General features: G+C 48.5%; 1 protein-coding gene across 1 annotated transcript in view; it reads left to right on the top strand.

Moving 5' to 3' along the window:
* The window catches only part of PAPPA2 (pappalysin 2), a 96,734-nt gene that overhangs the window by 30,930 nt on the left and 40,730 nt on the right, over window positions 1-25,074 (top strand). The window contains exons 3-13 of the mRNA XM_063343045.1: window positions 739-884; window positions 7,357-7,650; window positions 8,424-8,616; window positions 10,223-10,344; window positions 12,276-12,768; window positions 13,301-13,429; window positions 15,102-15,193; window positions 15,440-15,633; window positions 16,844-16,981; window positions 20,420-20,555; window positions 20,769-20,985. Of these exons, the coding sequence (XP_063199115.1) occupies window positions 739-884; window positions 7,357-7,650; window positions 8,424-8,616; window positions 10,223-10,344; window positions 12,276-12,768; window positions 13,301-13,429; window positions 15,102-15,193; window positions 15,440-15,633; window positions 16,844-16,981; window positions 20,420-20,555; window positions 20,769-20,985 (2,154 nt within the window). The remainder of the gene's footprint in view (window positions 1-738; window positions 885-7,356; window positions 7,651-8,423; window positions 8,617-10,222; window positions 10,345-12,275; window positions 12,769-13,300; window positions 13,430-15,101; window positions 15,194-15,439; window positions 15,634-16,843; window positions 16,982-20,419; window positions 20,556-20,768; window positions 20,986-25,074) is intronic.

Genomic DNA, 25,074 nt, shown 5'->3' with positions numbered 1-25,074 from the left:
CCCCTTGTGCTTGCTAGCTCTGGCATACTGGTTATCGTGGGGAAAGGGATAGAGCGGAGAGACGTGGTTGTGAACTTCTCCAGACAGGCTAGAGAAGCTGGAGAAGAGACTTCTTGGCCCCAGATGGCAAATCTTCACTGCTCCCAAGAATAAGGTTTGATGTCCGTTCCTGCCCTGACCTGTATCAGGGACAACCCCTTCTTGGAGCCAGCTGGACTTCTGGATTCCTTTCTCTCTACACACACTTTGAGGAAAGAAACACTTTTTTCCTCAAATTCCACTTTCCCGATGTCAAACCCCTTCTCTTTTCCCTAGCAGGACTGACCTCTACATTTCCTTTCTTCTCCCACTGTTTCTCCTATCATATTATATCCTTTTATGCCCTTCTATGGAGTCTCTTCTGTCCCTGTTGATGAATGAACTTCTCTAAGAGCAGAACTCATCAACAAATCTACTGTAATTGGAAGAAGTTCTTCAGATTTGCATGACTGCCTCCCTCATAACCCCCTTGCTAGCAGTCCATGCACGTCACAAAGCAGAATTAATACTGTCCTGAGGCACTCTATTGAAATTTGCTGAATTTTGCCACACTTTCCTAAATGCTGTTTGTTTCAGAGGGTTGAGGATGGGGTCTCCAGGTCTGCTGCACCCTTTGCAGGGTATCTGTGGTGGCTCCTGCTTTTCCTCTTTGCTCCATTGAAGCCTGTGATGACTGTCTCCTCTCCCTTGTCTTTGCAGGGCGTATGTGAGTGTGAAGGAGCTGAAGGAGGCACTGCAGCTGAACAGCACCCACTTCCTCAATGTTTACTTTGCCAGTTCAGTGAGGGAAGAGTTGGCTGGTGCTGCCACTTGGCCGTGGGATAAAGAAGCCCTTAGTCACCTTGGTAAGTAAGCTACACCACTCATGGGGTCTCAGGGTTGTTGGTTTTTCTCTCTCTTTATTGACTTGGCAAAAAGAGGCAGCCGTGATTTGTCTCGACATTGAGAATGTTTAAGAAGGTGATGATAACAGGCTTTGGATGTACCAACAGCTGCTGCTGTAAGGAAAGGAGCTGCCTGTTCCCTGTGTACCATGTGGATAAGGTGGTGGGGTTACAACCCGACCAGGGACTTCAAGGTTGATATGAGAAACTTCACAGCAGTGAGATAGTGGGGCAGAGAGCTTGGGGAGAACTTCAGGTTCACCTTAAGTACAGGCTCTGGAGAGGGGTTTAGACATGCATTTGGCTTCTCTGGGGCCTTCCAGGTCTGTCTTCCAGGATTCTGGAAACGGTGAACTTCACTCTACAGGGTATAATGACAAACAGATAAACCAGAAGTGTCAGTGATTTCAGAGCGGAGACTCCAGATTTGAGCGACTCCAGAGCTGACCAGGCAGTGAGCACTGGCTATTTCTGAATTGAACTGGAAATGCGAGGATGACTATCAAATTAAAGCATGCTTTTATAACTTGGCTTACTACCTGCTGGAGGCAAGGTTCTTCTTGGCTTCAGTGAATTCAAGCCAGACGCTTAAGGTCATCAGTCCTGGCAGGCTACAAAATAGTCAAAATGGCAACTGCTTTACTAGAATGTAAGTCTATTGTGTGTTTTCTCATATTTCTGCTCTCTCTTTTTCCTGCCCCTCCCTCCACCTCTTCAATGTCAGAGTTTTCTGGCAAAGCCTTTTACACTTTGCAGTCAAAACATCTAAAGTGTTTCTCAATAAGTAACTGGAAATAATTACTCCTGACACATGCACAGCAGACCTAGACCTTCTGCTTTTACAAGTGCATGATGTTCAACCCTTAAAAGACCTGTTAAAGACCTGTTTTAAAGGTCTTCTTTGCCAGCTTCCCTCCCTCAATGAGTTTCAGGACTGTTTTCTCAATAGCCTATTGCTACAGTTGTTTGTTGAGGAAGGCAGATCTCCATGAGATTTATTCCTTCAGCTTCCAGAAATCACATCCAAGGCTCGGCTTGACAATCATCTTACTACAGCAAGTGCTTCAGCCACATATGTTCTCTTCAGACCCCTCCCAATGGCTCGCAAGGAGTTGTACAGAAGGGTAATCAGGGTGACCAGTTTCATCCAAAGCTTGCATTTAACTCCAGTCTCAGAGTTTGTGTCCAGCCAGGGACACAAGAGGTAGCACCATCTGGAAATGTTGGATCAGGGCTTTACCCTGGAGGTTAAGGGGAAAACGGGTGTTGTCTTGGCCCTGGTGCCAGGCCTGTGAAGTGTGAAGCTGGATCTGAACCTCTTTGTGGCTCTGGCGTAGACTGACGATTTTGGTTCGAGGCTGTCCTTGGTTTTGGATTTAATGAGCTTGGGAAGGCAGGTGGTGGACTCTATTCTCTGTAAACAGTAGTCTCCACCACATCATCAAGTGTTTTGTAGCACACACATTGTATATTATTGTCCAGCATCGAAGAAACGTAGGACTGAACAGGTCATGAATTTATGTTTTTTGTCAAAACCTCTCACAAGAAGCTATGGGAGAATCTGAGTAGATGTGGAGGTAAAGCAGTGAGGAAAGAGCAAGGAAAACCTTGGGAGGAGTGAATAGTAGTTCAAGAAAATTTTCCGAGCTTTATTTAAAGACCGAACAGTGACCAGCAGTGGACATGTGTCTTTACAAAAGGGAGAGGTCTGCTCCAAGCAAACTCCTACTCTTGCACTGAATCTTACTGACCACTTGTCTATCCCGACTTTAGTATTTTAAGGTCAGTACACAGACCCTGCTTCCCACATGCCACTGTCTGCTCCTGTGGAGAAGAAATGCTTTTCTGAAGGTTTAGGGTTGGTTTACTATTTTAGACCAGTAGTAATACTACCAAGAGCAACTACATTCATTGAAGCATAAGAAATAATCACTGACTTGGAGAGGGTGACCTGGTCTATGAGACTTCTATAGGCAGTATTTCAGCTGCTGTGCAGCTCCTAGACAGAGACAACTTGCAGCCAGCTAGCAGCAGAGGTAGAAGATCTCAGGTCTGTTTGCACCACTTCTTCTAACCATACCGTCTGTCTCAGTCTTTCTACCACAATCACAGTGACTTCCTTTCTAATTCAGAGCTCTTGCTTGGAGTCTGGAATGAATTACTTAGAACTTAGAAGTACATCTTTTCAACTACAAAACACAAAGAGTTGAAGAACTCCTGTTCCTATAAAGAAGCTTAGATTTCCACAGTGGAAAGCCTTGCCTCAAAAACCCAAGCAAAGTAATAATGCAGATGCTTTAAACTTCATTTGTAGCTGCATGTAACAGTATTTGCATAAACATGGTCGAAAGGCAAGGGAATTGTGAATATTTGGTGTTATAAATACTTTCTGTAGTTATATAAGCTGGAGCCAGCTCATATATCTGGCTGAGGTCAGTGGATCCTGAAGGAGGGCCAGCCGTTCCATCAAAGGTACCTTAAGCAATGGCCATCTTCCTGTCTGACTAACCCTCATGCGTTTGTTCCATTAATTGCCGTGACTCAGTGTTTGGGGAAGGCTGGCCCTATGATACAGGTTCAGCTTTGTGGTTTGCTGTTTAAAGATCCAGTCCTTGCTTGAGCATGCGTCCTCTGCGACAGCCCTGACCCAGGACCGGGTTGGCTTCTTTGGGGATGGCTTGAACCAGAGTCTTTCATCACTGGCGTTGATCATGGCTAGAAGCAGGGTAACAACCTGGGACCTTTCGAGGGATGTGTGAGTGAAGGTGAAGTGGGCTCCACACCAGTGCAAATCATTCACTGTACAGATGGACTAAGCATCTCTTGCTGCTTGAGCAGAGTTGAGGCTTGACCTTTGGGATGTTACCAGCTCTGCAGCTGTAGGTGGTAGATCTGGTGTGGAGGGAGAGGATGTGTCAAGACCAGCCCTGAAGTTTCCAGCTGCCTGGCCGCTGTTTGGTGGGCAAGTCCGAAGAAGACTCTGGTTCACCTGCCTTGGAGTGCCAGACCCCCTTGATATAACATCGAAGCTTTCAGCTTGGTTGTCTAAATTCTGACATTGGGGGTCTCCTTGGGTTGGCTCTCAGGAATGAGAGGGATAGTTCACTTAAAGCCAAATTTAGCCCGTCTCCCAGGGCAGAAAGAGGCAGAGGTGAGAAGGAAAGCTGCATCTGCAGATGAGGGAGAGGGGGGGCTGATATTGTTGGGATGTTATGAACACTTCCACATCTTGCCTTCACAGCCAGGACCCTGCAGAGGGGAAATACAACTTCCTGGTCCAAAGCTGGGAGCTCTCCCAGCTCATCAGGGAGCTGAGGGGACAGCGAATGGAGGGACGAGGATGTTCTGGAAGGAAGGCAAAGTTCTCATGCTGTTTCTAATCCTGCCACCTAATTAGCTGTATAAAAAAAGTACTAAAAATATGACCATCCTTGTGGAGTGTCAGGGAGGAATGGGATAGGGGAAGCCAGCAGAGAGGAGGGAGGGACAGGGTATCCCAGCCTTGGCATCCCTCCCCTGTGACAGTTTTCTCCCTCCCTGTGCTGGAATCCCATTTATTCCCCCACATGGGAAGAGCATTGGGTTTCTGCTGGGAGGAGGTCTGCTTGGTCACAGGGCCTCCCATGCCCCTGGTGCTCAGACCCATTCCTTGTGGTTAGTGCCACCGGATGCGTGCAGGGCTTTCACATCTAATTTATTTGTTTATGAACACTATTTTGTTTCTGTGTGTGCATTCCTCCCTTCAGACCTTTGGGCAGGCAGCTCCCTGCCTTGTTCAGGCTTGGGTTTGGCTGCAGAGATGCCTTTTCTTTCTGTTCTCTCTTCTCTTGTGTCCTGTTTTGATTAAAATGAGAAGCAGCTTTTTTTGTGCCCACTGTGTTCCCCATCAAAGGGATGCTGTTTACTATCTGTAGCATTTACCAGCCTCGTAATTAAGAGGGGGATGGCTTGCAAAAACCTAACAATTGACAGGACACAACAGGAAGGTCCCAAAAGGAATTTTCAACATCTGTACCTCATTTTGGCCCATCTCCAGGCAACAAAAGGGTCAAGAGCTGACTGATGGGATGCAAGGTCCTCTGCTCTGGTGTTTTACAACTGGGGAGAAAGAGAATGCAGCTACTTTGTGACCCATCGTTTGCCTCGGGCCAAGCTGCCCTGGGCATAAGATCCACACTGAGGGTAGGAAGAACAACAAACATGAATCTTTAGCTAAGAAACAGTGCCATTCGACAGGTCACCCTCTTGCAACTCTCTTGGAGTTGAGAGAATTGCTCAGGGCATCTCTGAAGGCCCCTTTCCAGCCCCAACGTAGTGTTCACCCGGCATGGCTACACCAGAGGAGTCACAGTCCTGTTGGTGTCCTGCCAGGGACACCGTGATCTGAAGAAAGCCCTCTCTTGGAAGGAATGTCCTGTACTTGAGGACATGAGGTAGTCTGGTAGTGCACGGAGCTGATCCAGGAGCAGATTTCAAGCAGTCTATGCTGTGGCTGGAGACAGGGTCACAAGGTGTCCCTCTGCCAATTTTAACTTTGCTGGCAGAGGCAACAATCATCAGCAGAGATGCAGTAGCAGAAGCTCTGCTGTGAGGCAGCTGGCACAGTAAATCCTCCAGGGCCCTGCAAAGGACAGCGCAAGTTGTGCTGGAGCCAGCTATTCACCATGCTGCCATCCAAACTGTCTAGGTTAATAGTTGGGTAAAAATGGCCTCCCATGCCATGGAGATATTTCCTGGAGTCAGCCTGGGCACATGCTGGGGTCTGCTTTTTGCCCCTTCATCTTGCTGATATTCCCCAGCACTCACTCCACCGTAAGGCAGCATGGAAAAGCGGATGGAGCAAGGAAGCAAGATGAAAAAAGGGGAGGAAATGGCCACTGAAAAGCCTCAAAACAGGGAGAAAAGATGTAGAGTTTCCAAAGACATTTTCATTTGGGCAAAATAAAAGTAAGCGAGGGTGAAGAGGTAAGTATTTTTTTTGAGCATTCTCCATGGACAGTTTCCCAGCAGAAGTGGTACAGAGTTGTTGGTACAGGGTGTGCATCCCAGGTCAGGAGTCAGAGATGCTGACAGTGAGCAAAAGGAAGGCTCTGCTCCACTTGGCTTTCCTCAGTATCATTTCTTCTTGCTCTTCCCATCACCAGTGGGTGGGCAGGAAAGGACACCTGTCCTGCAGCCAAGGGTCCTGTTCAGCTCTGTGCTGTTGCTGTCAGTATAAGGTGGCAGCTCTGAGCGGTTTCTGGGAGACTTTGTCTGTACCCATGGTCCAGCATTTTTGACAGTTGAGCCTGCACCAAGCTGGCTTGGGGATGAACTACCCCTTTGCGCCCCCTTGAGCCAAGGGGCTGGGGTGCCCCAGTGAAGAGGAGTAGAACTGTGATGGGTGGGGGGTTCTTGCCTGGTTCACTTGGTGCACCTTGCCCACACACAAAGCCCTCTGAAGGAGAGGAAGGGATCTTCAGCAGCTGCATTTTGGAAAATCTCACTCCAAAATACACTGTGAATTTGAGTCAGGTTTGTGGTAGAAGCTTAGGGGATTGCAAGGCACTTTGTATGAGTCTAAATTTACTCCTTAGGGTCTGGTTTGGAGGGTGAAGCAGTAGGCCATTGATGCTGTCTCAGTAGGGGCCAGAGGCAGTGCATTTGAATCTTCATATGGACTTGTGTCGGGTAATGGTAGGACTAGAGGGCATGGATTAAAACTAGAGATGGGACGATTCAGACTGGACATTAGGAAGAAGTTCTTCACCATGAGGGTGGTGAGACACTGGAACAGGTTGCCCAGAGAGGTGGTGGAAGCCCCGTCCCTAGAAGTTTTTAAGGCCAGGCTGGATGGAGCTCTGAGCAACCTGATCTAGTGGGAGGTGTCCCTGCCCAGGGCAGGGGGGTTGGAACTAGATGATCTATAAGGTCCCTTCCAACCCTAACAATTCTATGATTCTATGAAGGTGGCTTCTAGTTGACACAGCCAAGTGCATCAGGAGTTTGCTAGGCATTTTGTTCTCACCTGCCATGGGTACTGGTATGGTTTAGCCATGTGTCTAAGCTAGGGAAGGTCGTCTTTCCTCTGGTTTAAAAGACTATCCCTGTAAACGCACAGCATGTCTCAGTTTGGTGCCTTGGTTTCAAACCTCATTTGGAGTTGTGTGAACCAAATTATGAACATGTGAAAAGACACAGAGGGAAGCGGTAACCAAAACGATTGAAGACATTGCGGGGAGTGGTGTGATGAGAAGGGTAAGGAAAAACACCCATCCCATTCCACTCCAAGAGGGCAAAGGAGCTCTCTTCCCATCCTGCTCTTCAGGTCTCCATCTGGCACCTCATTTGTGACCTGGAAGCACAATGAGAGGAATTTTGTCTAGCACAGGTGAGTAACGGCGGCTGCCTGCTGTCTCACTCTGGATTATATTCTCCGTACTTGCAATTCTAGGTGGAGTTGTCCTCAACCCTGCTTATTACGGTATGCACGGCCACACGAACACCATGATCCACGAAGTGGGACATGTCCTGGGATTGTACCATGTCTTTAAGGGAGTGAGCGAGCGTGAATCTTGTGACGATCCCTGCAGGGAGACAACTCCGTCTATGGAGACGGGAGACCTCTGTGCTGACACGGCCCCCACCCCTAAGAGTAAACTCTGTCGGGATCCAGACCCTACTAATGACACCTGTGGCCAGACACACTTCACAGGAACGCCCTTCAACAACTACATGAGTTACACAGGTAATGAGTAACAGTCATTAGAAATAGTAAGGGGTCATCTTCCCTAGAAACTTGGGTTTCTCTCCCTTCTGCCTCCATCAATAGTACCTTTCCTCATTTCCTAACTGGTGTGGTCCCTCATGGTGGGCAGGGATGCAGCAGGCTGCAGCCTGTGCTTGCTGTTTCTTAGCCTGTTTCTTAGCCCCTTTCTTGCTGCAGGCTGTTTCCATCCCTCCCTCCCTGCCAGTTTGTAGGTCATTGGAGATGCACCGAGGCCATTCTTGTCTGCATGGTGGTGTGCCTTCTTACTCCAATCCTGAAGCAACTTTATTATTACTATTATTTATTATTATTATTACTACTACTACTATTATAATTTTGGACCTTCAAGTTGAGCCCTTTCAGCTTGGTTTCCAAAGGCATGCTGTGAAGGGCTGGTGCTCCTCCTGGCAGCCCAGGAGGACCAAAGCCTGTAGAGCAATTCTGTCACCCCCTGCTGACCCACTGCGAGTCCACGAGGATGGTGGCACTGCCCAGATCTTAAAGCTCTTGCTTTAAGTTGGGGCCACTGCAGTCGGTAGCTGCTGTGGCAAGTGCAGGGACGTGGAGCTGCTGAGGCAGTGCCATCTTGTGGCTTTGGGGACACACGACACCAAAGAGTCCTGGCAGGAGAACAACAACACACTGGTGTCTCCCAGGTCTTCCCAGAGGTCCCCAAAACAGGGTTTGGAGGTCAGGAAGGGTACACATTGTCATGCCCCACTGACCGATCCCAGCCACCTCTCTTCCCCCAGATGATGATTGCACCAACACCTTCACCCCCAACCAAGTGGCCCGGATGCATTGCTACCTGGACTTGGTGTATCAGCGTTGGGGCCAAAGCAAGAAGCCTGCACCCATCCCAATCCCTCCCATGGTCACAGGTCAGACAAAGGACTCCCTCAGCATCTACTGGCTGCCTCCCATCAGCGGTGTCATCCATGAAAGGTAAGGGATCTGCTGTTATGGTGGTCTTGGGCTTATGCAGGAGCCTTCCGGAAGGGACAAGGGATCTTCTGTGGTGCAGACCCCCCCATTGCCTTTCCCCCTTGGTCGTCTCCAGCAGAGCCCTCAGACACCCCCTTGGTCGTCTCCAGCAGAGCCCTCAGACACCCCCTTGGTTGTCTCCTGCAGAGCCAGGCTGCTGCAATAGCCCCACTAGCGCATGGGCTTGCAAGATTTCTGCTGTCGGGGTGCCAGGAGGGGAAGCCAAAGCGCGTCGGGAGGCAATGCCAATTCTTAAACCCCAGAGTGCAATCACAGCATGAAAAATGAGCTTCATTTAGCACTTATTGTATAAAATAACTATTTACCAGGAGGAAATGCAGCCTTGTGGTTAAGGCAGGGAGCTCGAACCACAAGAGCTAGGTTTCATTCCCAGTGCTGTCATGGACTCACAGTGTAACTAACTGGGGGTAAGTCAGGAAACTTTTCAAGCCAGAGAAACAATGCCGAGGAACCAGAGCTGTTTGGCTGGTGAGCCGTGCATGGCCCTGAGCACCGGCTGGCTGTCTTCCTTCTCTGCAATACCGGGGAGTCACCAAGACCTGGATACACCACCAATGCCTCTACTGAGTGGCACATCTTATTAAAACATTTTGTTTTCCACCAGGTTTTAGGTCTATGCTTTTATTATGGGACCATAAGCACTTGTTAAAGAGCTCTTGAACTTGTTTTAAAGATGCTTCACAAAGCTGTCACTTGCAATTAAAAGAAAAATGCTGTTTGAGGGCAACTGGGACACTCTTGCATCAGTATTTCCTGCCTTTCCAAAGAACTGGTGGTCTCCACGATTGGCCCTTCACCTAGGGAGAACAAAAGCGTGTGCCTGTCACCTCCTAGGTGCGTAGAGCCTCTAGGGACCTAACCCCTAGAGCCTCTGAGTGCTGCGTGGCCTCAAGTCATCCAAACAAACTGCTTTGGTGGGGAATGGAGCCATTTGGGAGCCGGAAAACACGGGTCTAGGAGGCAGGTGCTGGGTCTTCTGATCCATCTCCAGTTCTCACTCATAACTGGCTCAGGAGCTGGTCCAGGATGGCGGTCCTGCATCCTCCGAGAGGAACTGGTCAAGGAAAAGGGATGAAACTGGTCCTTATCACAGAAAAGTCGTTGGGTTTTTTTCCTGGAGAGCACAGTGGGACCTCTTTCAATTGACATTATGGTGACCACTTTGTATTATAGTAGTGATGAAAGCCAAAACTTGATTCTGGGGTTTAGCAGAGAGAGACCCAAGTGCACCCACCTGACTGCAGAGGCATTACCCTGGGAAGCGTGAAGTCTGTTAGCTCTGCTTCATGGGTAGGGAACAGGAAATTCAATTGCTCATCCAAGACTACCCAGAGAAGAGGAGGGATTAAACCCAGCTTGTCTCATGGCCACTCCTATTTTCCGGTCTTTGAGGAAACTTATTCCAGGCAGGATGATATGCCCAGTGGCTTCCTGAGAGTTTAGCTTTGCTTTTCCAGCTTTCCGTCTTATCCTGCCTGGACAAACATGAATGGAAAATTAACTGGTCATGGTTAGACATGTGGGTGCCTTTGTCTTTTGCCTGCAGGGAGGAGGACACACTCTGTGATGACTGTGCAGAGGATGGCACCTTCCATCAGTATGTGCATAAGGCCTCTTCCCCTCGGGTCTGCGATTCCTCTGGCTACTGGACCCCAGAAGAAGCAGAAGGTAAACACCTCCTCTCTTTCCCTACGTGTGAATCCCCTAGGCAGAGATGAGATCTTGCTGGGAAAAGAGAAAGAAGCTTTTTTTCTTTTAGAGAATGAGTTGTCTCTTCTTTGGGGAGGCTTTTTAGTGCAGGAAGGACTTCTAGGTGTCCAGGAGATACCTGGGTACTGCCAGTTGGCTTTGGACAAACAAACCAACACACCGATATTAACCCAAATCATTGACCAGAAAGGTGTTAATGAGAAATATTGGTCAAAAGGAGAGACATTTCATTGAAATAAGTCTTACAACATAGGTCCTGGGAACGTCATCCAAAACGTCGGGGGCATTCACAGGCTTTGATGCACCCTTGTCCAAAGGGAGCAAGAGGAGCCTCTTGCTCAGTCCCACTGAGTCTGAACCAAGTCCTGGGCAATCTGAATTGGACACAATTCCTCACTGGCAAAGTGAACAGCAGGGTGTCACAACTTCTCTTGTGCTGAGACCCAGCTGTTGGTTTAGAGACCCAGCTGTTGGTTTAGAGACCCACCTTGTGGGCATGATGGTGGCTTTCAAGGTCATGCAGCTGCCATAGGAGCTGTTGGGCTTTTCATGCAGCCGCAACTCCTCCAAGGGCAAAGCAGAGGAGGCAGGAGACCAGATGAAATGATCCCATGGGCTGTATGTAGTGCACGTGATGCTGATGAACCATGTGGAGCCAGAGGATCTGTTAGTTCTGTGAAGTTGCGGGTCTGAGCCACTGAGGCCCACTGAAAAAGTGCTAGGGTGACTGCTGAGACAGTGCAGTTTGGACATTATTACGCTTTTGGGATGTAGCCCATGATTTGAGAACAGGAGTGTCAGGATGTAGCTGAGATTCTGTGTCTGAAAACTTTTTAATTTAAGTACCTCTCACTAGCTTTGCAAGTTGCAGGCAGGGGGAAGTCAATTTAAAGAAATAATCAAATATGTGCTTATTCAGTGATACCAAGCAAATCAAAGCTTAGCTCATGTACTGTCAGCGGTTCCTGTTTCCCCCACCTGTCTGATTCACTGGCAAATTAAAATTGCTTCTGGAATTACTGGGTGTTGTTTTCTCCTATGCATGACCTGCATTTATCACAAGTGCATGTTTACTCTGGTGAAAAAGAGACAGGTTTTATGGGTTTTAGAAGACTAATATTAAATGGATGCGGGCTTTGAATGGGAACTAGGTCCTGAGAAACGCTGGCAGTGGTGGTTGAAGACAAGGGTATTTCTACTACAGGATGATGGATTCCAGCGATGCTTTTGAGACTGAAATCCCACCACATTTTTCTTGCTGAGTGCTAATCCACCACCAGGGGAGGCAGTCTGGGGATCTCAGGTCAGCTTGGGTACTGTCCTGGTGGAGGAACAGCCTTTCAGAGCTGCTTCCCTGGCTTGCTTTGGACTTGGTCCCTTCCTGCCTGTGACCCGTTCCATCACGTGCCTGTGGGAAGCTTTGGTCTCTTTGCTCTGCTTAGCCACTGTCCAAACCTATGGAGCCACAGGGACTCAGAGTTCAGGTGCCCTTGGCAAGCCTCCTGTGCCCATGAGACTACAGAGCAAGCTTCGTGTCCCCCAGCTGAGCCCAGGCTGTCTCTAGGGGAGCTGGTAAGCACTGCGACCAGCTGCAGCACGCGTACCATTGCCGCTGTTTTAGAGGGCTGTGGGACATTCAGATCTGCGAAGCCTTGTGCTTCTATGCACACCCAGGAGCTGGGAGATTAGTGGTGCTTATTGCTTTCTAGGAGGGTAGGGCAGATGCCACCAGCTCTGGCACGTGCCTATAGGCGAGTGCAAAACTACATGGGTGTGCAGCTATCGTACAGAGTATGGGGTACCTGCAGGGAGGATTGCCCCTCTGGGTCCCCTGTGAGGTCAGTTGTCACCTGGTTCTCATCAGCCTCCTCCTCATCCCTCCTGACCAGGGCCCCCAGATGTGGATCAGCCGTGTGAGCCTAGTCTGCAGGCCTGGAGTCCAGAGCTCCACCTATACCACATGAACATGACGGTGCCGTGCCCCACGCCAGATGGCTGCATCCTGGAGCTGCGCTTCCTGCACCCCGTCTACCCTGATTCCCTCACGCTTTGGACCACATACCTCTCCACGGGCTCTCCCAAGGCACTGTCTGACATTGAAGTGTTGACAGAGCAGGGGGAGTCCATCCATCTAGGCCCCCTGGACACCTTCTGTGATGTCCCCTTTACTGTGAAGCTCAACATACCTAAAAAGGTGTCTGGAGTCAAAATCTACACCTTTGATGAGAGGATGGAGATAGACACAGCACTGCTGACCTCCATGCCCCACAGCTCTCTCTGCTCTGCCTGCAAGCTGATCCAGTACCGAGTCCTCCGTGACCCCCCATTTGCAAATGGATCCCCCGCTGCCCTGTCACAGGCACACCGCCAGTTCGTTGACACGTGAGTGATGAGGCTGCTCCATCACAGGCTGAGTGGATGCCTGGGGCAGTTTTGATGACTTCCTCAGGTCATGCCTTTGAATCCCTGGATGGTTTTGCTTGTGTTTTTTTGTTTACCCTGGGAATTACCACGTTCAATGCCAGCTTCCCTATTCAGCATCAAGGAAGCTTGTTGCAGATCCATCATGCTAGCACAACCCTTGCCCAGGAGCCCAGGCTAACTAGAAGGAGCTCATTAAACCCAGAAGCATTTTTCCCATCAACACAACTAGTAAAATGATTGTTCAAGTTAACGCAGCTTCTCCCCAGCTGAGACCCTAGGGAGATAAGTGGCAGGCCCCTCTGCATGACCTGGCAGAGACGCTTTTCCCACAGTCTCTGCCTCTGGCAGTTTAGAGTATGAAGACATATGTCAAACTGTGATATTGCCTGAGCACAAACATGTGATTTCTATAGCTGTGGTGAGAAAATCTGTTGCAGATGTATGGGTTGGTTCCTCCTGCTCTTTGTTCAAGTCCTCTCTGTTCCTGCAGGGAAGTCATGCCTGGGCAGGTGTACCGCTACCAGGTGCAGGCAGTCTCTGGGACGACCTCAGGAGAAGCCTCCCCACCCCTTGTCCATATCCATGGAGCACCCTACTGCGGGGATGGGAAGGTGACCACGTAAGTCAAGAAACCCAAGCTCTCAGCTGAGGTTCTTTGAGCTATCAGGTCATCCTGTCTCAAAAAGAAGCACCAGGTTGGTCTTCCGCCCATGGGTACTTGTCTGAAGATGCTGCACTGAATCCCTCCAGCAGACTAGACTATAGAGCTTGTGTTGTAAAATGCCAAGTGCATAGGAAGTGGAGATGGTCTTTTTACGAGCCGGGTCTGGATGAGGGGTCCAACCGGAATGTCCTCCATCCTTGACGGCAGTGCTTAGATTCTGGCCCATCTCAGCAAACTGTTGCAGAATCTGACCCGAAAGCGTTCTGCCTTTGGGACTGGCCAATATAACCTTTTGCACAGGGCCCACGGTGGAGGTCCTGCAGGAGTAGGTTCTGCAGCAAGCACAGTCCCACACAGTGCGATGTCTTTAGAGAGCTGTCTGGTCTCTGCTTAGAGACCCCAAATGATGAGGGTTGCACCACCTCTATGTTAAGAGACTCCAACGGTTCACCTGCTGCATCTGGGGATAATTATGCCAAATTTCTGTATTTTGGATTTTTCAGACTTCAACTTCCAGGTTACTCAGAATCCCTTTCCTTTGAAAACAGCTTTCTCAACAGTGTGAGGAAAGTGGACAATTGAAGCAATTGCAGGAGGAATTTTGGTACTGTATAAGACCCATCAAGGCAAAGAGGCTTACAGCAGGGCTGGGTGCTACAGTGGTGTAATCTGTTATGGTTTCAGCATGGATTCATACTAGATGAAGACTTGGTCCAGAGAGACCATATGACCACATTGGGCTCTGTTGTCAAAGTTGATAGAAAAGTGAGAGGAACAGAAATGGCCAGATAGCAGCTGAGATTTTTGGCAGGCTTTCCTGTTCCTCAGCTGTTGTGGGGAAGGCCATGCAGGAAGCTTTGTCCGTGGAAGTTTTTTCCTTTGTACCATGTGTGGAACAATGAATCAAAGGTGGGAATATGGGACACAGTGGATCTTTTGTATTAGATGAAGGTGGAGGTGGGTCAGCATCACAAAATGTCTGTCTGAAGTTTTTTTGCTCCCTGTGTTTTTGGGTGCCTAACTTTGTGCACAAAGGAATAGGTATGAATTGAGGCATTTCTGCATTTCTGACAGCTTTTCCCATCAGGCCTATTTTCTGCAGTATGGGGGCAGAACCTTTTCAAGGAAACTGCATGGGCTCTTTTTCCTCATAAGGTGCCATGAATGTCAGCTGGGGGCTGCTTCTTGTCTCCTCTTGGGCTAACCTCTCTCTCCCCCTTCTGCCTCCCCTTCTCCAGCTCCCACTGAAACACCATCCCCATCTCAGAACCTCCTGCCGTCTCCAGCACTTGCTTTCTCCAGCAGCAAGTCTTCCTGATCTTTGGCTCTCTACGTCCTCCGTTGTATATGGTTTCATTTTCTCCCACAGTTCTTGCCTCAGGTCTTATAAGAAAGTCATAGTGCAGTCATGCCTTCTCCCATATGCTGTGTCTTCAACCTGTTTTAAATTCCTGTCAAGATATGGTGTTTTCTCTCATCTACCTTACTCCACATGGCATTCTTCCTCTTCTCCCTGTTTCTGTGGAAATGGAACCAAGATATGGTGTCCTTGCTTATGATTGAGTGGAAGCAAAAGAGTGTTGAGTCAAGGGTATGGTGTTGACACGTCTGATTGTTGTCCTCTTAGGAGCCTGGAGGAGGAATGTGATGATGGGGGATTGCTGGATGGAGATGGCTGTTCCAGGAAGTGTAAAAAGGAAAAAGGCTTCAACTGTGTCGGTGAGTCCAAATGGATTGAGATACACTTTTGAGGCAGGAGCCAAAACTGTGTGTTATTCATGCTGCTCCTCAGAGAGGGGGTGACGCACCTCATCACAATAAAACCTGGGTCTACAGGTGGAATGGTCCGTGGAGCTTGTCAGCCCATTGTGGTGGGCTAAATGCCCAGCATGCCTCCTGGCACAGGAGGAAACATATGTGCTTAGAGCCTGGTTTGTAAATGGGTCACCCCTGGTCTCCTTGTAGGGGAACCAAGCCTGTGCTACGTGCATGAGGGGGATGGTGTGTGTGAGCCATTCGAGAAGACAAGCAGTGTCCTGGACTGTGGTCCCTACACGCCCGATGGATATGTGGATCTGTGGGCAGTGAAAGCCTATGCCTCCCATCAGGATGCTAAGTCCTGCTCTGCTTCCTTGGTCACTGGAGAGCCTGTTGTGAAGGTGAGTGAAGGCATGGACATAAAAAAAAAAGACTTTTCTAGCAAAGCCCCTGCAGTAAAGCTGGGAAAGTCACTGCTGCAAGAGCGTAATGAGGCAAAACCAATATATTCAGAGCAGCTCTGAAGTGTCTATTGACTACTGTGTTCCCATGCAGGGAGCCAATAGAGGACCTGGGCATTTCTCACACCTTCTCTTTCAGTAGTCCCTAGGCTCGGGAACCACAGTATGCGGGAGGGTGTTTCATCAAGGTAGGGTGCATCTCCTCTGACCATGCAGTTTGCTAAACAATAACACCGCCAACCCACCAGCTAAATGCACAACTCTGAGCATGTAGTGTAGTGGCACTGTGTTGGTTTAAAAAAAAAATAAAAAAAAATCCCTTAAGTCTAATACCTTATAAGGTCAGAGCCTGGAAGGATAAAATCACACATACATCAGCATCTGCATTGCTCTCAAACTCTCTGATCTGAAGCCAACAAAAAATCAATGAGAGAATTCCCATCTTTCATACAGGCTTTGGAGCAGGGCCTGGAGGTCTAGGATGGGATTTCACCCAATCGGTGTTAATGTGGGGTGTGTATGTTCTTTCCTAGCAAGCTGAAGAAAAGAAAGAGATATGTAGAGATGTCCTATTTAGCCTTTTATACCTGTGTTTCTATTGACCTCATGTAAGGAACCATCATCTTGAGATCCACAGTATGATTAAATTGCCTACATATACATGTCTAGTGGGATGATGTGGGCTTGGGTGTCTGCTCCTCTAGAAGGACTCACAAATCTCCTAGGCTTTGTCTGCCAGGTCTATGGGGATGTTGGGGTTACCATAGGGCATCAAATGTCACCGAAGGCTCGAATTCAGGCAAATGAATTGCATCTTAAGATCTCATCAGCCCAGTCAAAATCCAGAGGTTGTGATCTTCCCTACCATCTCAAAGCCTGGCTCATTTTTTCTTGCTCAGACCCACAGACACTACAAGGTACTTCAACAGTATATTTGCAGTATCTCAAAAGGGCAAAGGCCTCCTGTACACAGGTGTGGGTGGTGAGATGTCTCTCGCCTAAGAACCCAAGTTGTCTTCATGCTATGAACTGACTTGGGATCCTTCTCAACATGTTGAGTCTTCCTTGAGGTTTTGTAGGTGCTGTTTCTTTCTTTCTCTCTCTCACTTTCCTTGCTTCTTTCTGGGTTGAAATAAATCTCTTCTTTCAGATATGTAAATCCCACCTTCATGATGTGCCAAAGGACCTTTCCCTGGCTGCTTGGTTCCCCTGTAGTCCCAGCCAAGATACCGCTCAGGATCCAGATGAGGAGAGGATGCCCTTGGGCAATGAGGGAGTTTGGCTCAAGGTAAGTGAGGATGTGTGGTCAGAAATCGAAGGATTTGCTGGTCTTTGCCCCAGCACTTTGGTGATAAACACACATCCTTTTCTGTCCTGTAGGAGTTACAGCAGTCTTAAAAACTGCTCAGATAGGACTTCATATCCTACTGAACTCTTTGTCAACCCCAAATGCCCGTGGATGCCTCTTATGTAGTTGCCCCATTCCCACTGTGAACAGCAAACCCATCCTGGGACAGATTGCCAGGAGAAGGGCGGTGCCTGAATCCGGGACCCCACAGATATGTTGAGGCTGAGAAACAACTCGCTCCTTACTGTTCCCTGCAGTCAAGCTGTGCTATTACACCCACAAAGGGTGCATGCAAGCTGGGTTTAAAGTCCTAGTTACCTTTGCTCCCCATGGCCATGAGGAGCAACAGAGGGTAGCGGGATATATGTTGCCATTCTGAGAGGTTCTGAGCACCCTGGTTTGCTGCTGAGCACCGTGAACCCACAGCTATCAACTGTGGCATGCAGCTCCTCCTGCCCTCCAGTGATGCCAGACCAAAGGAGGCATTTCTGTGCCCAAGCTGCTGGTCCTGCAGCCTGACAGGGCCTCGGGGGATGCCTCCATGGCTGGGGGCTGCCTTTGGGAGGGTACCTGAAGGGTCAAACCTCTCTGTCCCAGCAGGCAGAGGAGCAGGACAGAGGAGAGCTGAGTGTTAGGCCAGAGCAATTTTTACAGCACTGATTTTCTGACCACAGCTATGGTTTAGAGGTTTTGTGGCTGTTGCCTGATGTTACTGGAAAGCTGGGATCTGGCGGGCTGCTTCCTCTGCAGTTTGAGGGGCACCTTGCCCTGCTTTGCTCGAGGTTGTCTAGAGGGGACCTCTTCCCAAGACACTCAGAGAACTTGGTGAGTTGTCAAACCCGAGTCAACAAACAGTGGTATTGCCCCCGATGTCCTCTGTTGCTCCAAAAAACTTCCTTTAACAGCTTTTTTGCCCCCCTTCGTTCCTTGTCTTTGTGCTTACAACCTACTTTTTGACTTCAGTCTCTGGCCATGACAAATGTGCCTCCATTCTTCCTTTGCTAGCAAGAAAGCAGCAGTCTCCCCCTCGGCCCTACCTAGATGAAAGCTTGCTCTCCACTTCTCACCAGGGGTTAAAGCATGTTCCAGTTTTATTGGAACTTGTGGTCAGTTCTCTTCCTCTATGGATGTTTATATTAAAGACTTTCATTACTGGTTCTCCGTGCTCTCTTTAGGAGTGCTATTATTTTCCGCCCATAAAATTATTTATGGACTAGTAATAAATATGCCCTTTTTCTTTTTTTTTTTTTTTTTCCCTTTTTTAATAGAGTTTGCCTGATTGGTAACATATTGGGTTAGGAAAGACAGCTTCTTGTTGACAATTTGCCTAGCACTCTCGCCTGCCCGGACGAGAACGGTGCTGTTCATGCACATGTGTACCCACGTGTGCATGGTGTTTCATGGCCACCAACTCCCATGACCATTTTAAAGCTGTTGCACCTGCATCACCCAGGCTAGAGCCACAACACAAAACTCATTGGGTGGTAGGAATTGCTTCCTATGGTGTTTCTCAAAAGGTGGCACCAATGAGCAAGGGAAAGGTTGGGTCATGTTGTAAGATGACTGAGGCTGGAGGCAAGAGCAGGACACCTAACAAAGCATCTACCATGCACCTGGGATCTGTCTGCAATTATGATTCTACAATCTCCAGCCATGCTTTATTCCTAGTTTCTAACTAAGAATAGTTAACAGTTAAACAGTTGATAGTTAAAATTTAGTTTCTAACAACTCTCTGTTGAGGAGAGAAATCAAAATCACTTGTAAGGAAGTCAGGATGTGTAATATGTAGGAAATTAAGTGGAACAGGGGAGAGGAAGGGAGAAAAATTAAAAAGATAGTCTGCTGTGCCCAGGCACATAATACATATTAAAAAAAATAATAAAAAAATTTAGGATGTTGGTCAAGTCAGCTGCTCTTGGTCTAACTTGGGGCCAATGTCCTTCACCTCCAAGTAGATGCACCATAGGAAGGGAAAGACTAAATACTCCACCTTAAGCTGTGTAGTCCGCGAAAGCCTCACCTGACTTCAACCATCTCACCTCCCCTGAGGAACCGCTCTTGGAGGGAGTGGGCAGCAGGCAGCTAGGTTAAAATTGGTAGCTCCTTGTGGCTTCCTGGCTGCAGCGCTGTCCTGAGGGCTCCTTGGAGTAGCCTCTGAGCACTGATAGCTCTTCTTTGTCTTTTCTCCCTTCTTGCTTTCTTTTCTTACCAGCTTCTGAGCTCAGGTGGGGAGATGGTGGGATTATACCAAACAAAACCAAAAACAACAAAAGGAGGGGAGCTTCAGCCTCCTGGCCCACTCCTTGCAGCAGGGCCAGCCCTGTGCAAGAGCAAGCCCTGGCCAAGGGAGCTGGGGTGTTCATGGGGTGCTCACTGCTGAGCACCTCCCTGCAGGGTGGGAGCCCTGGGATGAAGCCCAAGGTTTTCTTCCGCTCCCGTGCATGAGCAATGCCTGGCGTGGTACAAACTACCCCGAGGCTGGGCTGCCGTCGCAAATCGGCTGGTTGTCCCCTACGCTTCCTCAGTGTGCTCCTTGGGCTGTGCCTGGCCAGCCAGGACTTGTCCTCCTCTGAAATAACACCTTTGCCTTGCATTTCTGGGCTCCCTCCACACCGACATTCAACAAAAACACTCCATAGGGTGGGTCTTGATCAAAACACATCTCGGCACTGGGTGGGGGGCACCAGGGTGGGGGAGAAAAACATTTCTATCCTCTTACTTCCAAAGAACATCTGTCCTGCCATGATTGATGCCGTGAGTTTCCCGGCTGCCTCCTGGAGCCTTCGGGGCTGTAGACAAGTGGGGAGCTGTCAGGTCTCCTAGGAGGCAAGACTTCTTCCCACAAATCTTTGTGTGTTGGCTGACGGACAGTTTATAAGTCACCCTGGGTACCAGAGCTGCTCTTTGGGTTTGATTTATTATTTTTTTTAATGGTGGCAGGACTGGTAACTCCACTGTCTGGGTGCTTGGCTTGCCCGACCAGCACCGTGAGGGGTGGGAGTCAGAGCCTGGAGAAGGGAGGGCAGAAAAGGGGTTATCCAGGTATCAGTCAGGTGTTGCTCAATTCTAAGAGTAGAAAATGTGGAAGCTGGGAAAATGCCATAAATTTATGGCAAGGCAGGACTGATACACGTGGGGAAGACTACTGAAAGGGAGAAGGGGAATTAGAAGGGAAAGGACTGTGCTTCTGCACCCTTCCTTCCCTCCTGTCTCTCTTCCCACTCATTTGCTGCCCTGCACAATTGCAGTCTCTGACCCCCTGAGAGAGCTCCTGCTCTCTCCCCACGCTCCCTCTTTCTTTCCCTCTTGCATATATGGTATCAGAAAGGCTCTATTTGGTATGCATGCTCTCAGGATCTCTCTTGTCCTCCTGCCCAGGTGTGCTTTGAGAGACCTGTGGTGCCCACTTCCCTCCTGATCTTTCTGGCCTCTGACGGCACCGTCCCAAGCATCCAGCACAAGCCGAGGGTAACCGTCCAGCTGAGCAGCGTAGATGGGCTGAACCACTCTTTGGGTGAGCATCCTATGGGCTCACACAACAGGAGCCCCCACCATTGCTGCAGTCTCTCATTGAGTTGAGTGCTGGTGTTCCCCGTCCCCCCTTGCAGCATCTGCTACTTCTTAAGCTGGTCTGGTGGGATACGGGGGAGCAGAGGAAGTAAATCAGAAGCAGAGAAAATATCCCTGGAGCTGAGCTAGCAGCTTCTTTCTTTGCCTCATCTTGCAGGGATGTTTGAGCTGTCATGCCAGTACAACCCGCTTGTCATCAACGTGACCTATGGCCAGGAAGATCCCTCCCACTGGGCTTCTTCAGTACTGCTCAACTTCTCCTCTCCACTTGTGGGCATCGCAGCTGTGGCCTTGCGGACATCAGCTCAGTCTGGTTTTGATCCCACCACCTGTTTCCTACAACATGAGGAGGGATATGGCCACCAGCACTACAGGTATCATCTCCTTTGGGGCTTTGTGCTTCATTTTGGGGTTTTTATCTACTCGCTGAGTGTTTTGTGACTCTTCTCAGGTGGCTTTTGAGGTGGTGTTGGAAAATCCAGTGTAATGAGTCTTGATTTGCTTATCTCGCTGTTGGGGGGAAAAGCAGGAAAATAGATTTTGTACGTGGCCTGTGCATCTGCACAGAAGTGTATTAAAGGACAGTTTCCTGGTGGGAAAACCAAGCTCCCTCTGCTAAGGACTTATTGCTGATGGTTGCTGATGAAGCTGAAATGCAGACTTCTTCAGCATCTGCTTTGCAAGCTCTGTCTTCATCCATCCCAGTCTTCCCCATGCTGAAGGAAGTGGAGATGAAGATCTCCTCCTTCTCCTCTCTGTGCTGGCTCCCCATCCATCCCCGGCTCCTCACCAAGTCTCACGCCACCCCCTTCGTAATGCAGTGATAACAATAATAGTAGCAATGGTGCTTTAATTTATTGATGCTGGGTGCTTGCAGGTGTCTGCCTGTCTTCGTAAAGCAGCAAACGAGAGGCAGCATTTGCAGAACGGGTTCTGCTCTCCCAGCTGGTTGTGCTGGCAAAGGGATGGGGAAGGTCCATCATCCAAGACAGACTAAACAAAAAAGGCGGAAAGAGCGTGCCGAGCAGAGGCACGGGTCCATGGAGGAATGAAAGGGTGGTGCTCAGCTCTGTCCTAGAGGGGTAGCAGGGCTGACGGCAGCCAGACCTGCCAAGTCTGTCTTTGCTTTCGGATCCCAGGCTCCCTGAACCTACAAGTGTGCCGATCCGAAGATCTGTTTCAGCCTGTTACTCAAAACTGCACCACTGGGAATACTGACTTCTGGGTCCAAGTTTTGCTGGACCTGTGGGTGCGTTAAAAGTGAAGGGCTTTGACTAGGGTCATCACATCACTGCTACTGTCATTTTTCCTTCTATTGATGGCCCTGAATGGATGAACAGCCCCCATAATGAATGAGCGTGCTTGTGTTTGTCTAAAAGCTTGTGGAATCATGGTGCAATTGATTTATGTAGAGTTCTAGAAGCCATGAATATCCTGCAGTTGCTTTTTACCTTCTTTTTTTTTTTTTAAGTGCATGTGTGATTTATACAGAAACATAAATCTTAGTGAGTCAGCATATAAATATTATTCTCAGCCTTACATTAAAGGATCAGTGTCCACCTGAAACGCAGCCTGTTTCCTCCTGGTAGCTGTTACAGCTATGTGCACACATGCTTCTAAGACCCCAGCCAACTGATGTGGTTTTTCAATTACATTTTCCCATCCTTTAAAATAATTTTGCACTCTCACTGCTTGAGAGCTTCCCCCTCCCCCTCAGAAATGACTGCAAGGAGGAATAGACTGAGCAGATGCAGCTGGGCATCGCGTATGTATGGGGAGAAGCTTGTGTAGGGATAAACAGAGAGGAAAGTAGATGTTTTGTTCTTTAAAGTCTCATTATAGCTGAAGGACAAGCCAGTTTTCATATCGTCAAAGTGCACAGAGCTGCGTGCTGTCCCCATGGCAGAACCCAGCAGGATCCTCACATCTTCTCTTTCTCCGCTCGCTGCTGTCCTGCGGGCTCCCCTTGGCCTTGGCTTAGCTGCAGTGTGTGGAATTGCAGGTTATACATGTGCCCTTAGCAAACACTCAAGTAAATCAGATCCCCAGAGTTTTCAGAATAGGAAATGCTATTTACAGTATTGCTTTCCTGGACAAAAGACTTGAATATTCTAGAGTGGGGTTAGGCTTACAGCCTCCCACAGTCTCACTAATGGCAAAGGATCTGCCTCTGTTAAGTCAGGAAACATTCAAGCATCCCCCCCTTATTATATTTTAAAAATCTATTTCATCTCCAAAACAGCACTATCTTTATTTTTAAGGGCTAATAATCCATTTCATATAAGGCAGGTGGAGTTTGGGAAAAAAATCCCCTATAGAAACACAAGAATGTAGAATCTTATGTAAAAGATAACAGATCACCTGTGTTATTCCTATAAAGAATTTAATTGACCGATTGCACTCAGCCTCATATACACAGTGTGTGCATGCGAGTGCTCTCCTAAAATAACCCAAAGAAGGGACAGTAACAAAAGCAACAAAGAAACTAGGTTTCCTGACTTCAGTCTAGAAATGCTCATTGCCAAAATAATAAATATATGATAGCGTGGTATTTCTGTATCATCTCTCATCTTGAAGGATCTCAAAGTGCTTTGCAGGCTGGGGAAAACAAAGAGATTGTGTTTTTGCTGCTGAAACGCAGCCATCTCCAGGTCTGGATGCAGCAGGTGTTTGGTGCTAGAAAAGTACACCCTTGTTTTGAAAAAAGAGTTGCCTTCTGCTTTTGGACCTGTTTGAGCACTGAAGGTTGGAAGAGCACTTGAAGACCAGATCAGTGTGGTGTCCTTCCCTTGCACCTTGCTACCAGCACCAGGAACCCCCCTCTACTGCCTCTACCAGCAGCTCAGGGCTCTTCTTTGCTCTCTGTACCTAATCACAACCTCATGAGGTCAAACAGAAATCAAACTTTTAGTGAATTTCCACCCAGGAAACTCAAACTCTCCAGCTTTCATCCTTTTCTTTGTATTTTAAAGCTGAAGCCCAGTCCCTCCTGTTTTCCTTGGTACAGGTTGTATAATGAACCAGGGGAACATTGTGCATTCCCTCCATTATGTTTATTTTTAGTTTGGTTTCATTTTTAGTGTGTTTTATTTTATGTTAGCATATGCTGGGAAATGCCTTGGCGAGTTAACAGGAAAGGTGCTACAAAATGGAATCTGCATTGTGTTTTTATTTCCTGTGTGAGTGCCCTCTTCTGCTCCCCCAAAAGTGGGCTTAACACATCAAGGAGAGTCTGGTCTGGATTCTTTTTATACAGAAAGTAGGTGTCAGGGAGAGAAAATCAGATGGAGGAGGGAGTTGTTTACATATTTTCAATTGCTAAACTTTATTCAGCAAAGAGGGCCATTTCCCAAGCAGGTTTTACTTGGTTTGTTTTCTTTCTTTCAGGCACCAAATTAATTCAAGGTCAATTTATGAACTGCATCTGTGGCCGGTGTGAAAATTTGTGGGAACCCTGGGTAGAGATGCTGGTGTTTCCTTTCCTTCCCTCTGGCCTAAGGGTGTTCTATGGTCAGGGATCATGGACAAAGTGGATGGATGCTTATGTTGGGATCCTAAGGACACCCCCGACGGACTGGTACATACTTAGGTCAAGATGTACCTCCATTTCCACTCTTTCCTCCCAGCTAGTGTCTGTTCAGGCTCTTCCAGTGTGTACAGCTGTCATTGAGTTGTCTGCCATGAGGACAGCATGTCTGTTCCCTGCCTCTCCCAGGTTAATGCAGCCTCCTGGGTGAACCATGAGGCCCATCAGAGTAGGTTGCGTCTATCCTGCACCATGCACATCCTCTGTCCTTGGTCTGGATGAAAAAAAACTTCTCAAGGACCAAACCCAGGATCATGATCACCACCTTTCCTGGGTCATGGGCTCACCTCAGCCTTTGGCTCTGCCCTTCAGACCTCTCAAGGTTCCTCTCCTTTGGCAGCAAAGCCTGTTGACCTGTGGCATTTTGCTTATGGGTCACTGACTGGCTGATGGGCAATGGTGGCCAAGGCTCTACTGTAGGACTTGATCATTCACTACAACTGGTGGCTTCACTGTTTGGCTGCATGGTGGCAAGGGAAACCCTTGAAGGTGCAAGGACCATTTTCATGGGCTGCCCCATTCCATTTGCTCTCTGCAGCGTAGTCAGCTTCTTCAATTTAATGCTTTATATAGGCTTTTTTTAGGATGCTCAAGGCATCTTCTGCCTTTCCCTGAGACTAGCCAGTCTCACCTGGAAAACAATATCTCCTAACACCAATTTGATTTTGAGTCAAACACAGCAGATGAACAGCTTAGAAACAGGGTGCTTGGTGTTACCTCATGGAAAGGGCCACCCAGTCTTGCTCCAAGCATGGCCAACCCCTGATACATTGAGGGAAGGTGAATTACAACACAGAGCAATTGTGTGGTGTGAGGCATGTTCTGTTCCCGACCCCGGTAGAGCTCCCAGTGAAACCCTGAGACTTGATCTCGATTC

The sequence above is a fragment of the Chroicocephalus ridibundus genome, chromosome 8 (assembly GCF_963924245.1).
Source record: "Chroicocephalus ridibundus chromosome 8, bChrRid1.1, whole genome shotgun sequence".
In the NCBI taxonomy this organism is placed as follows: Eukaryota; Metazoa; Chordata; class Aves; order Charadriiformes; family Laridae; genus Chroicocephalus; species Chroicocephalus ridibundus.
This window is presented reverse-complemented; position numbering and strand designations above follow the sequence as displayed.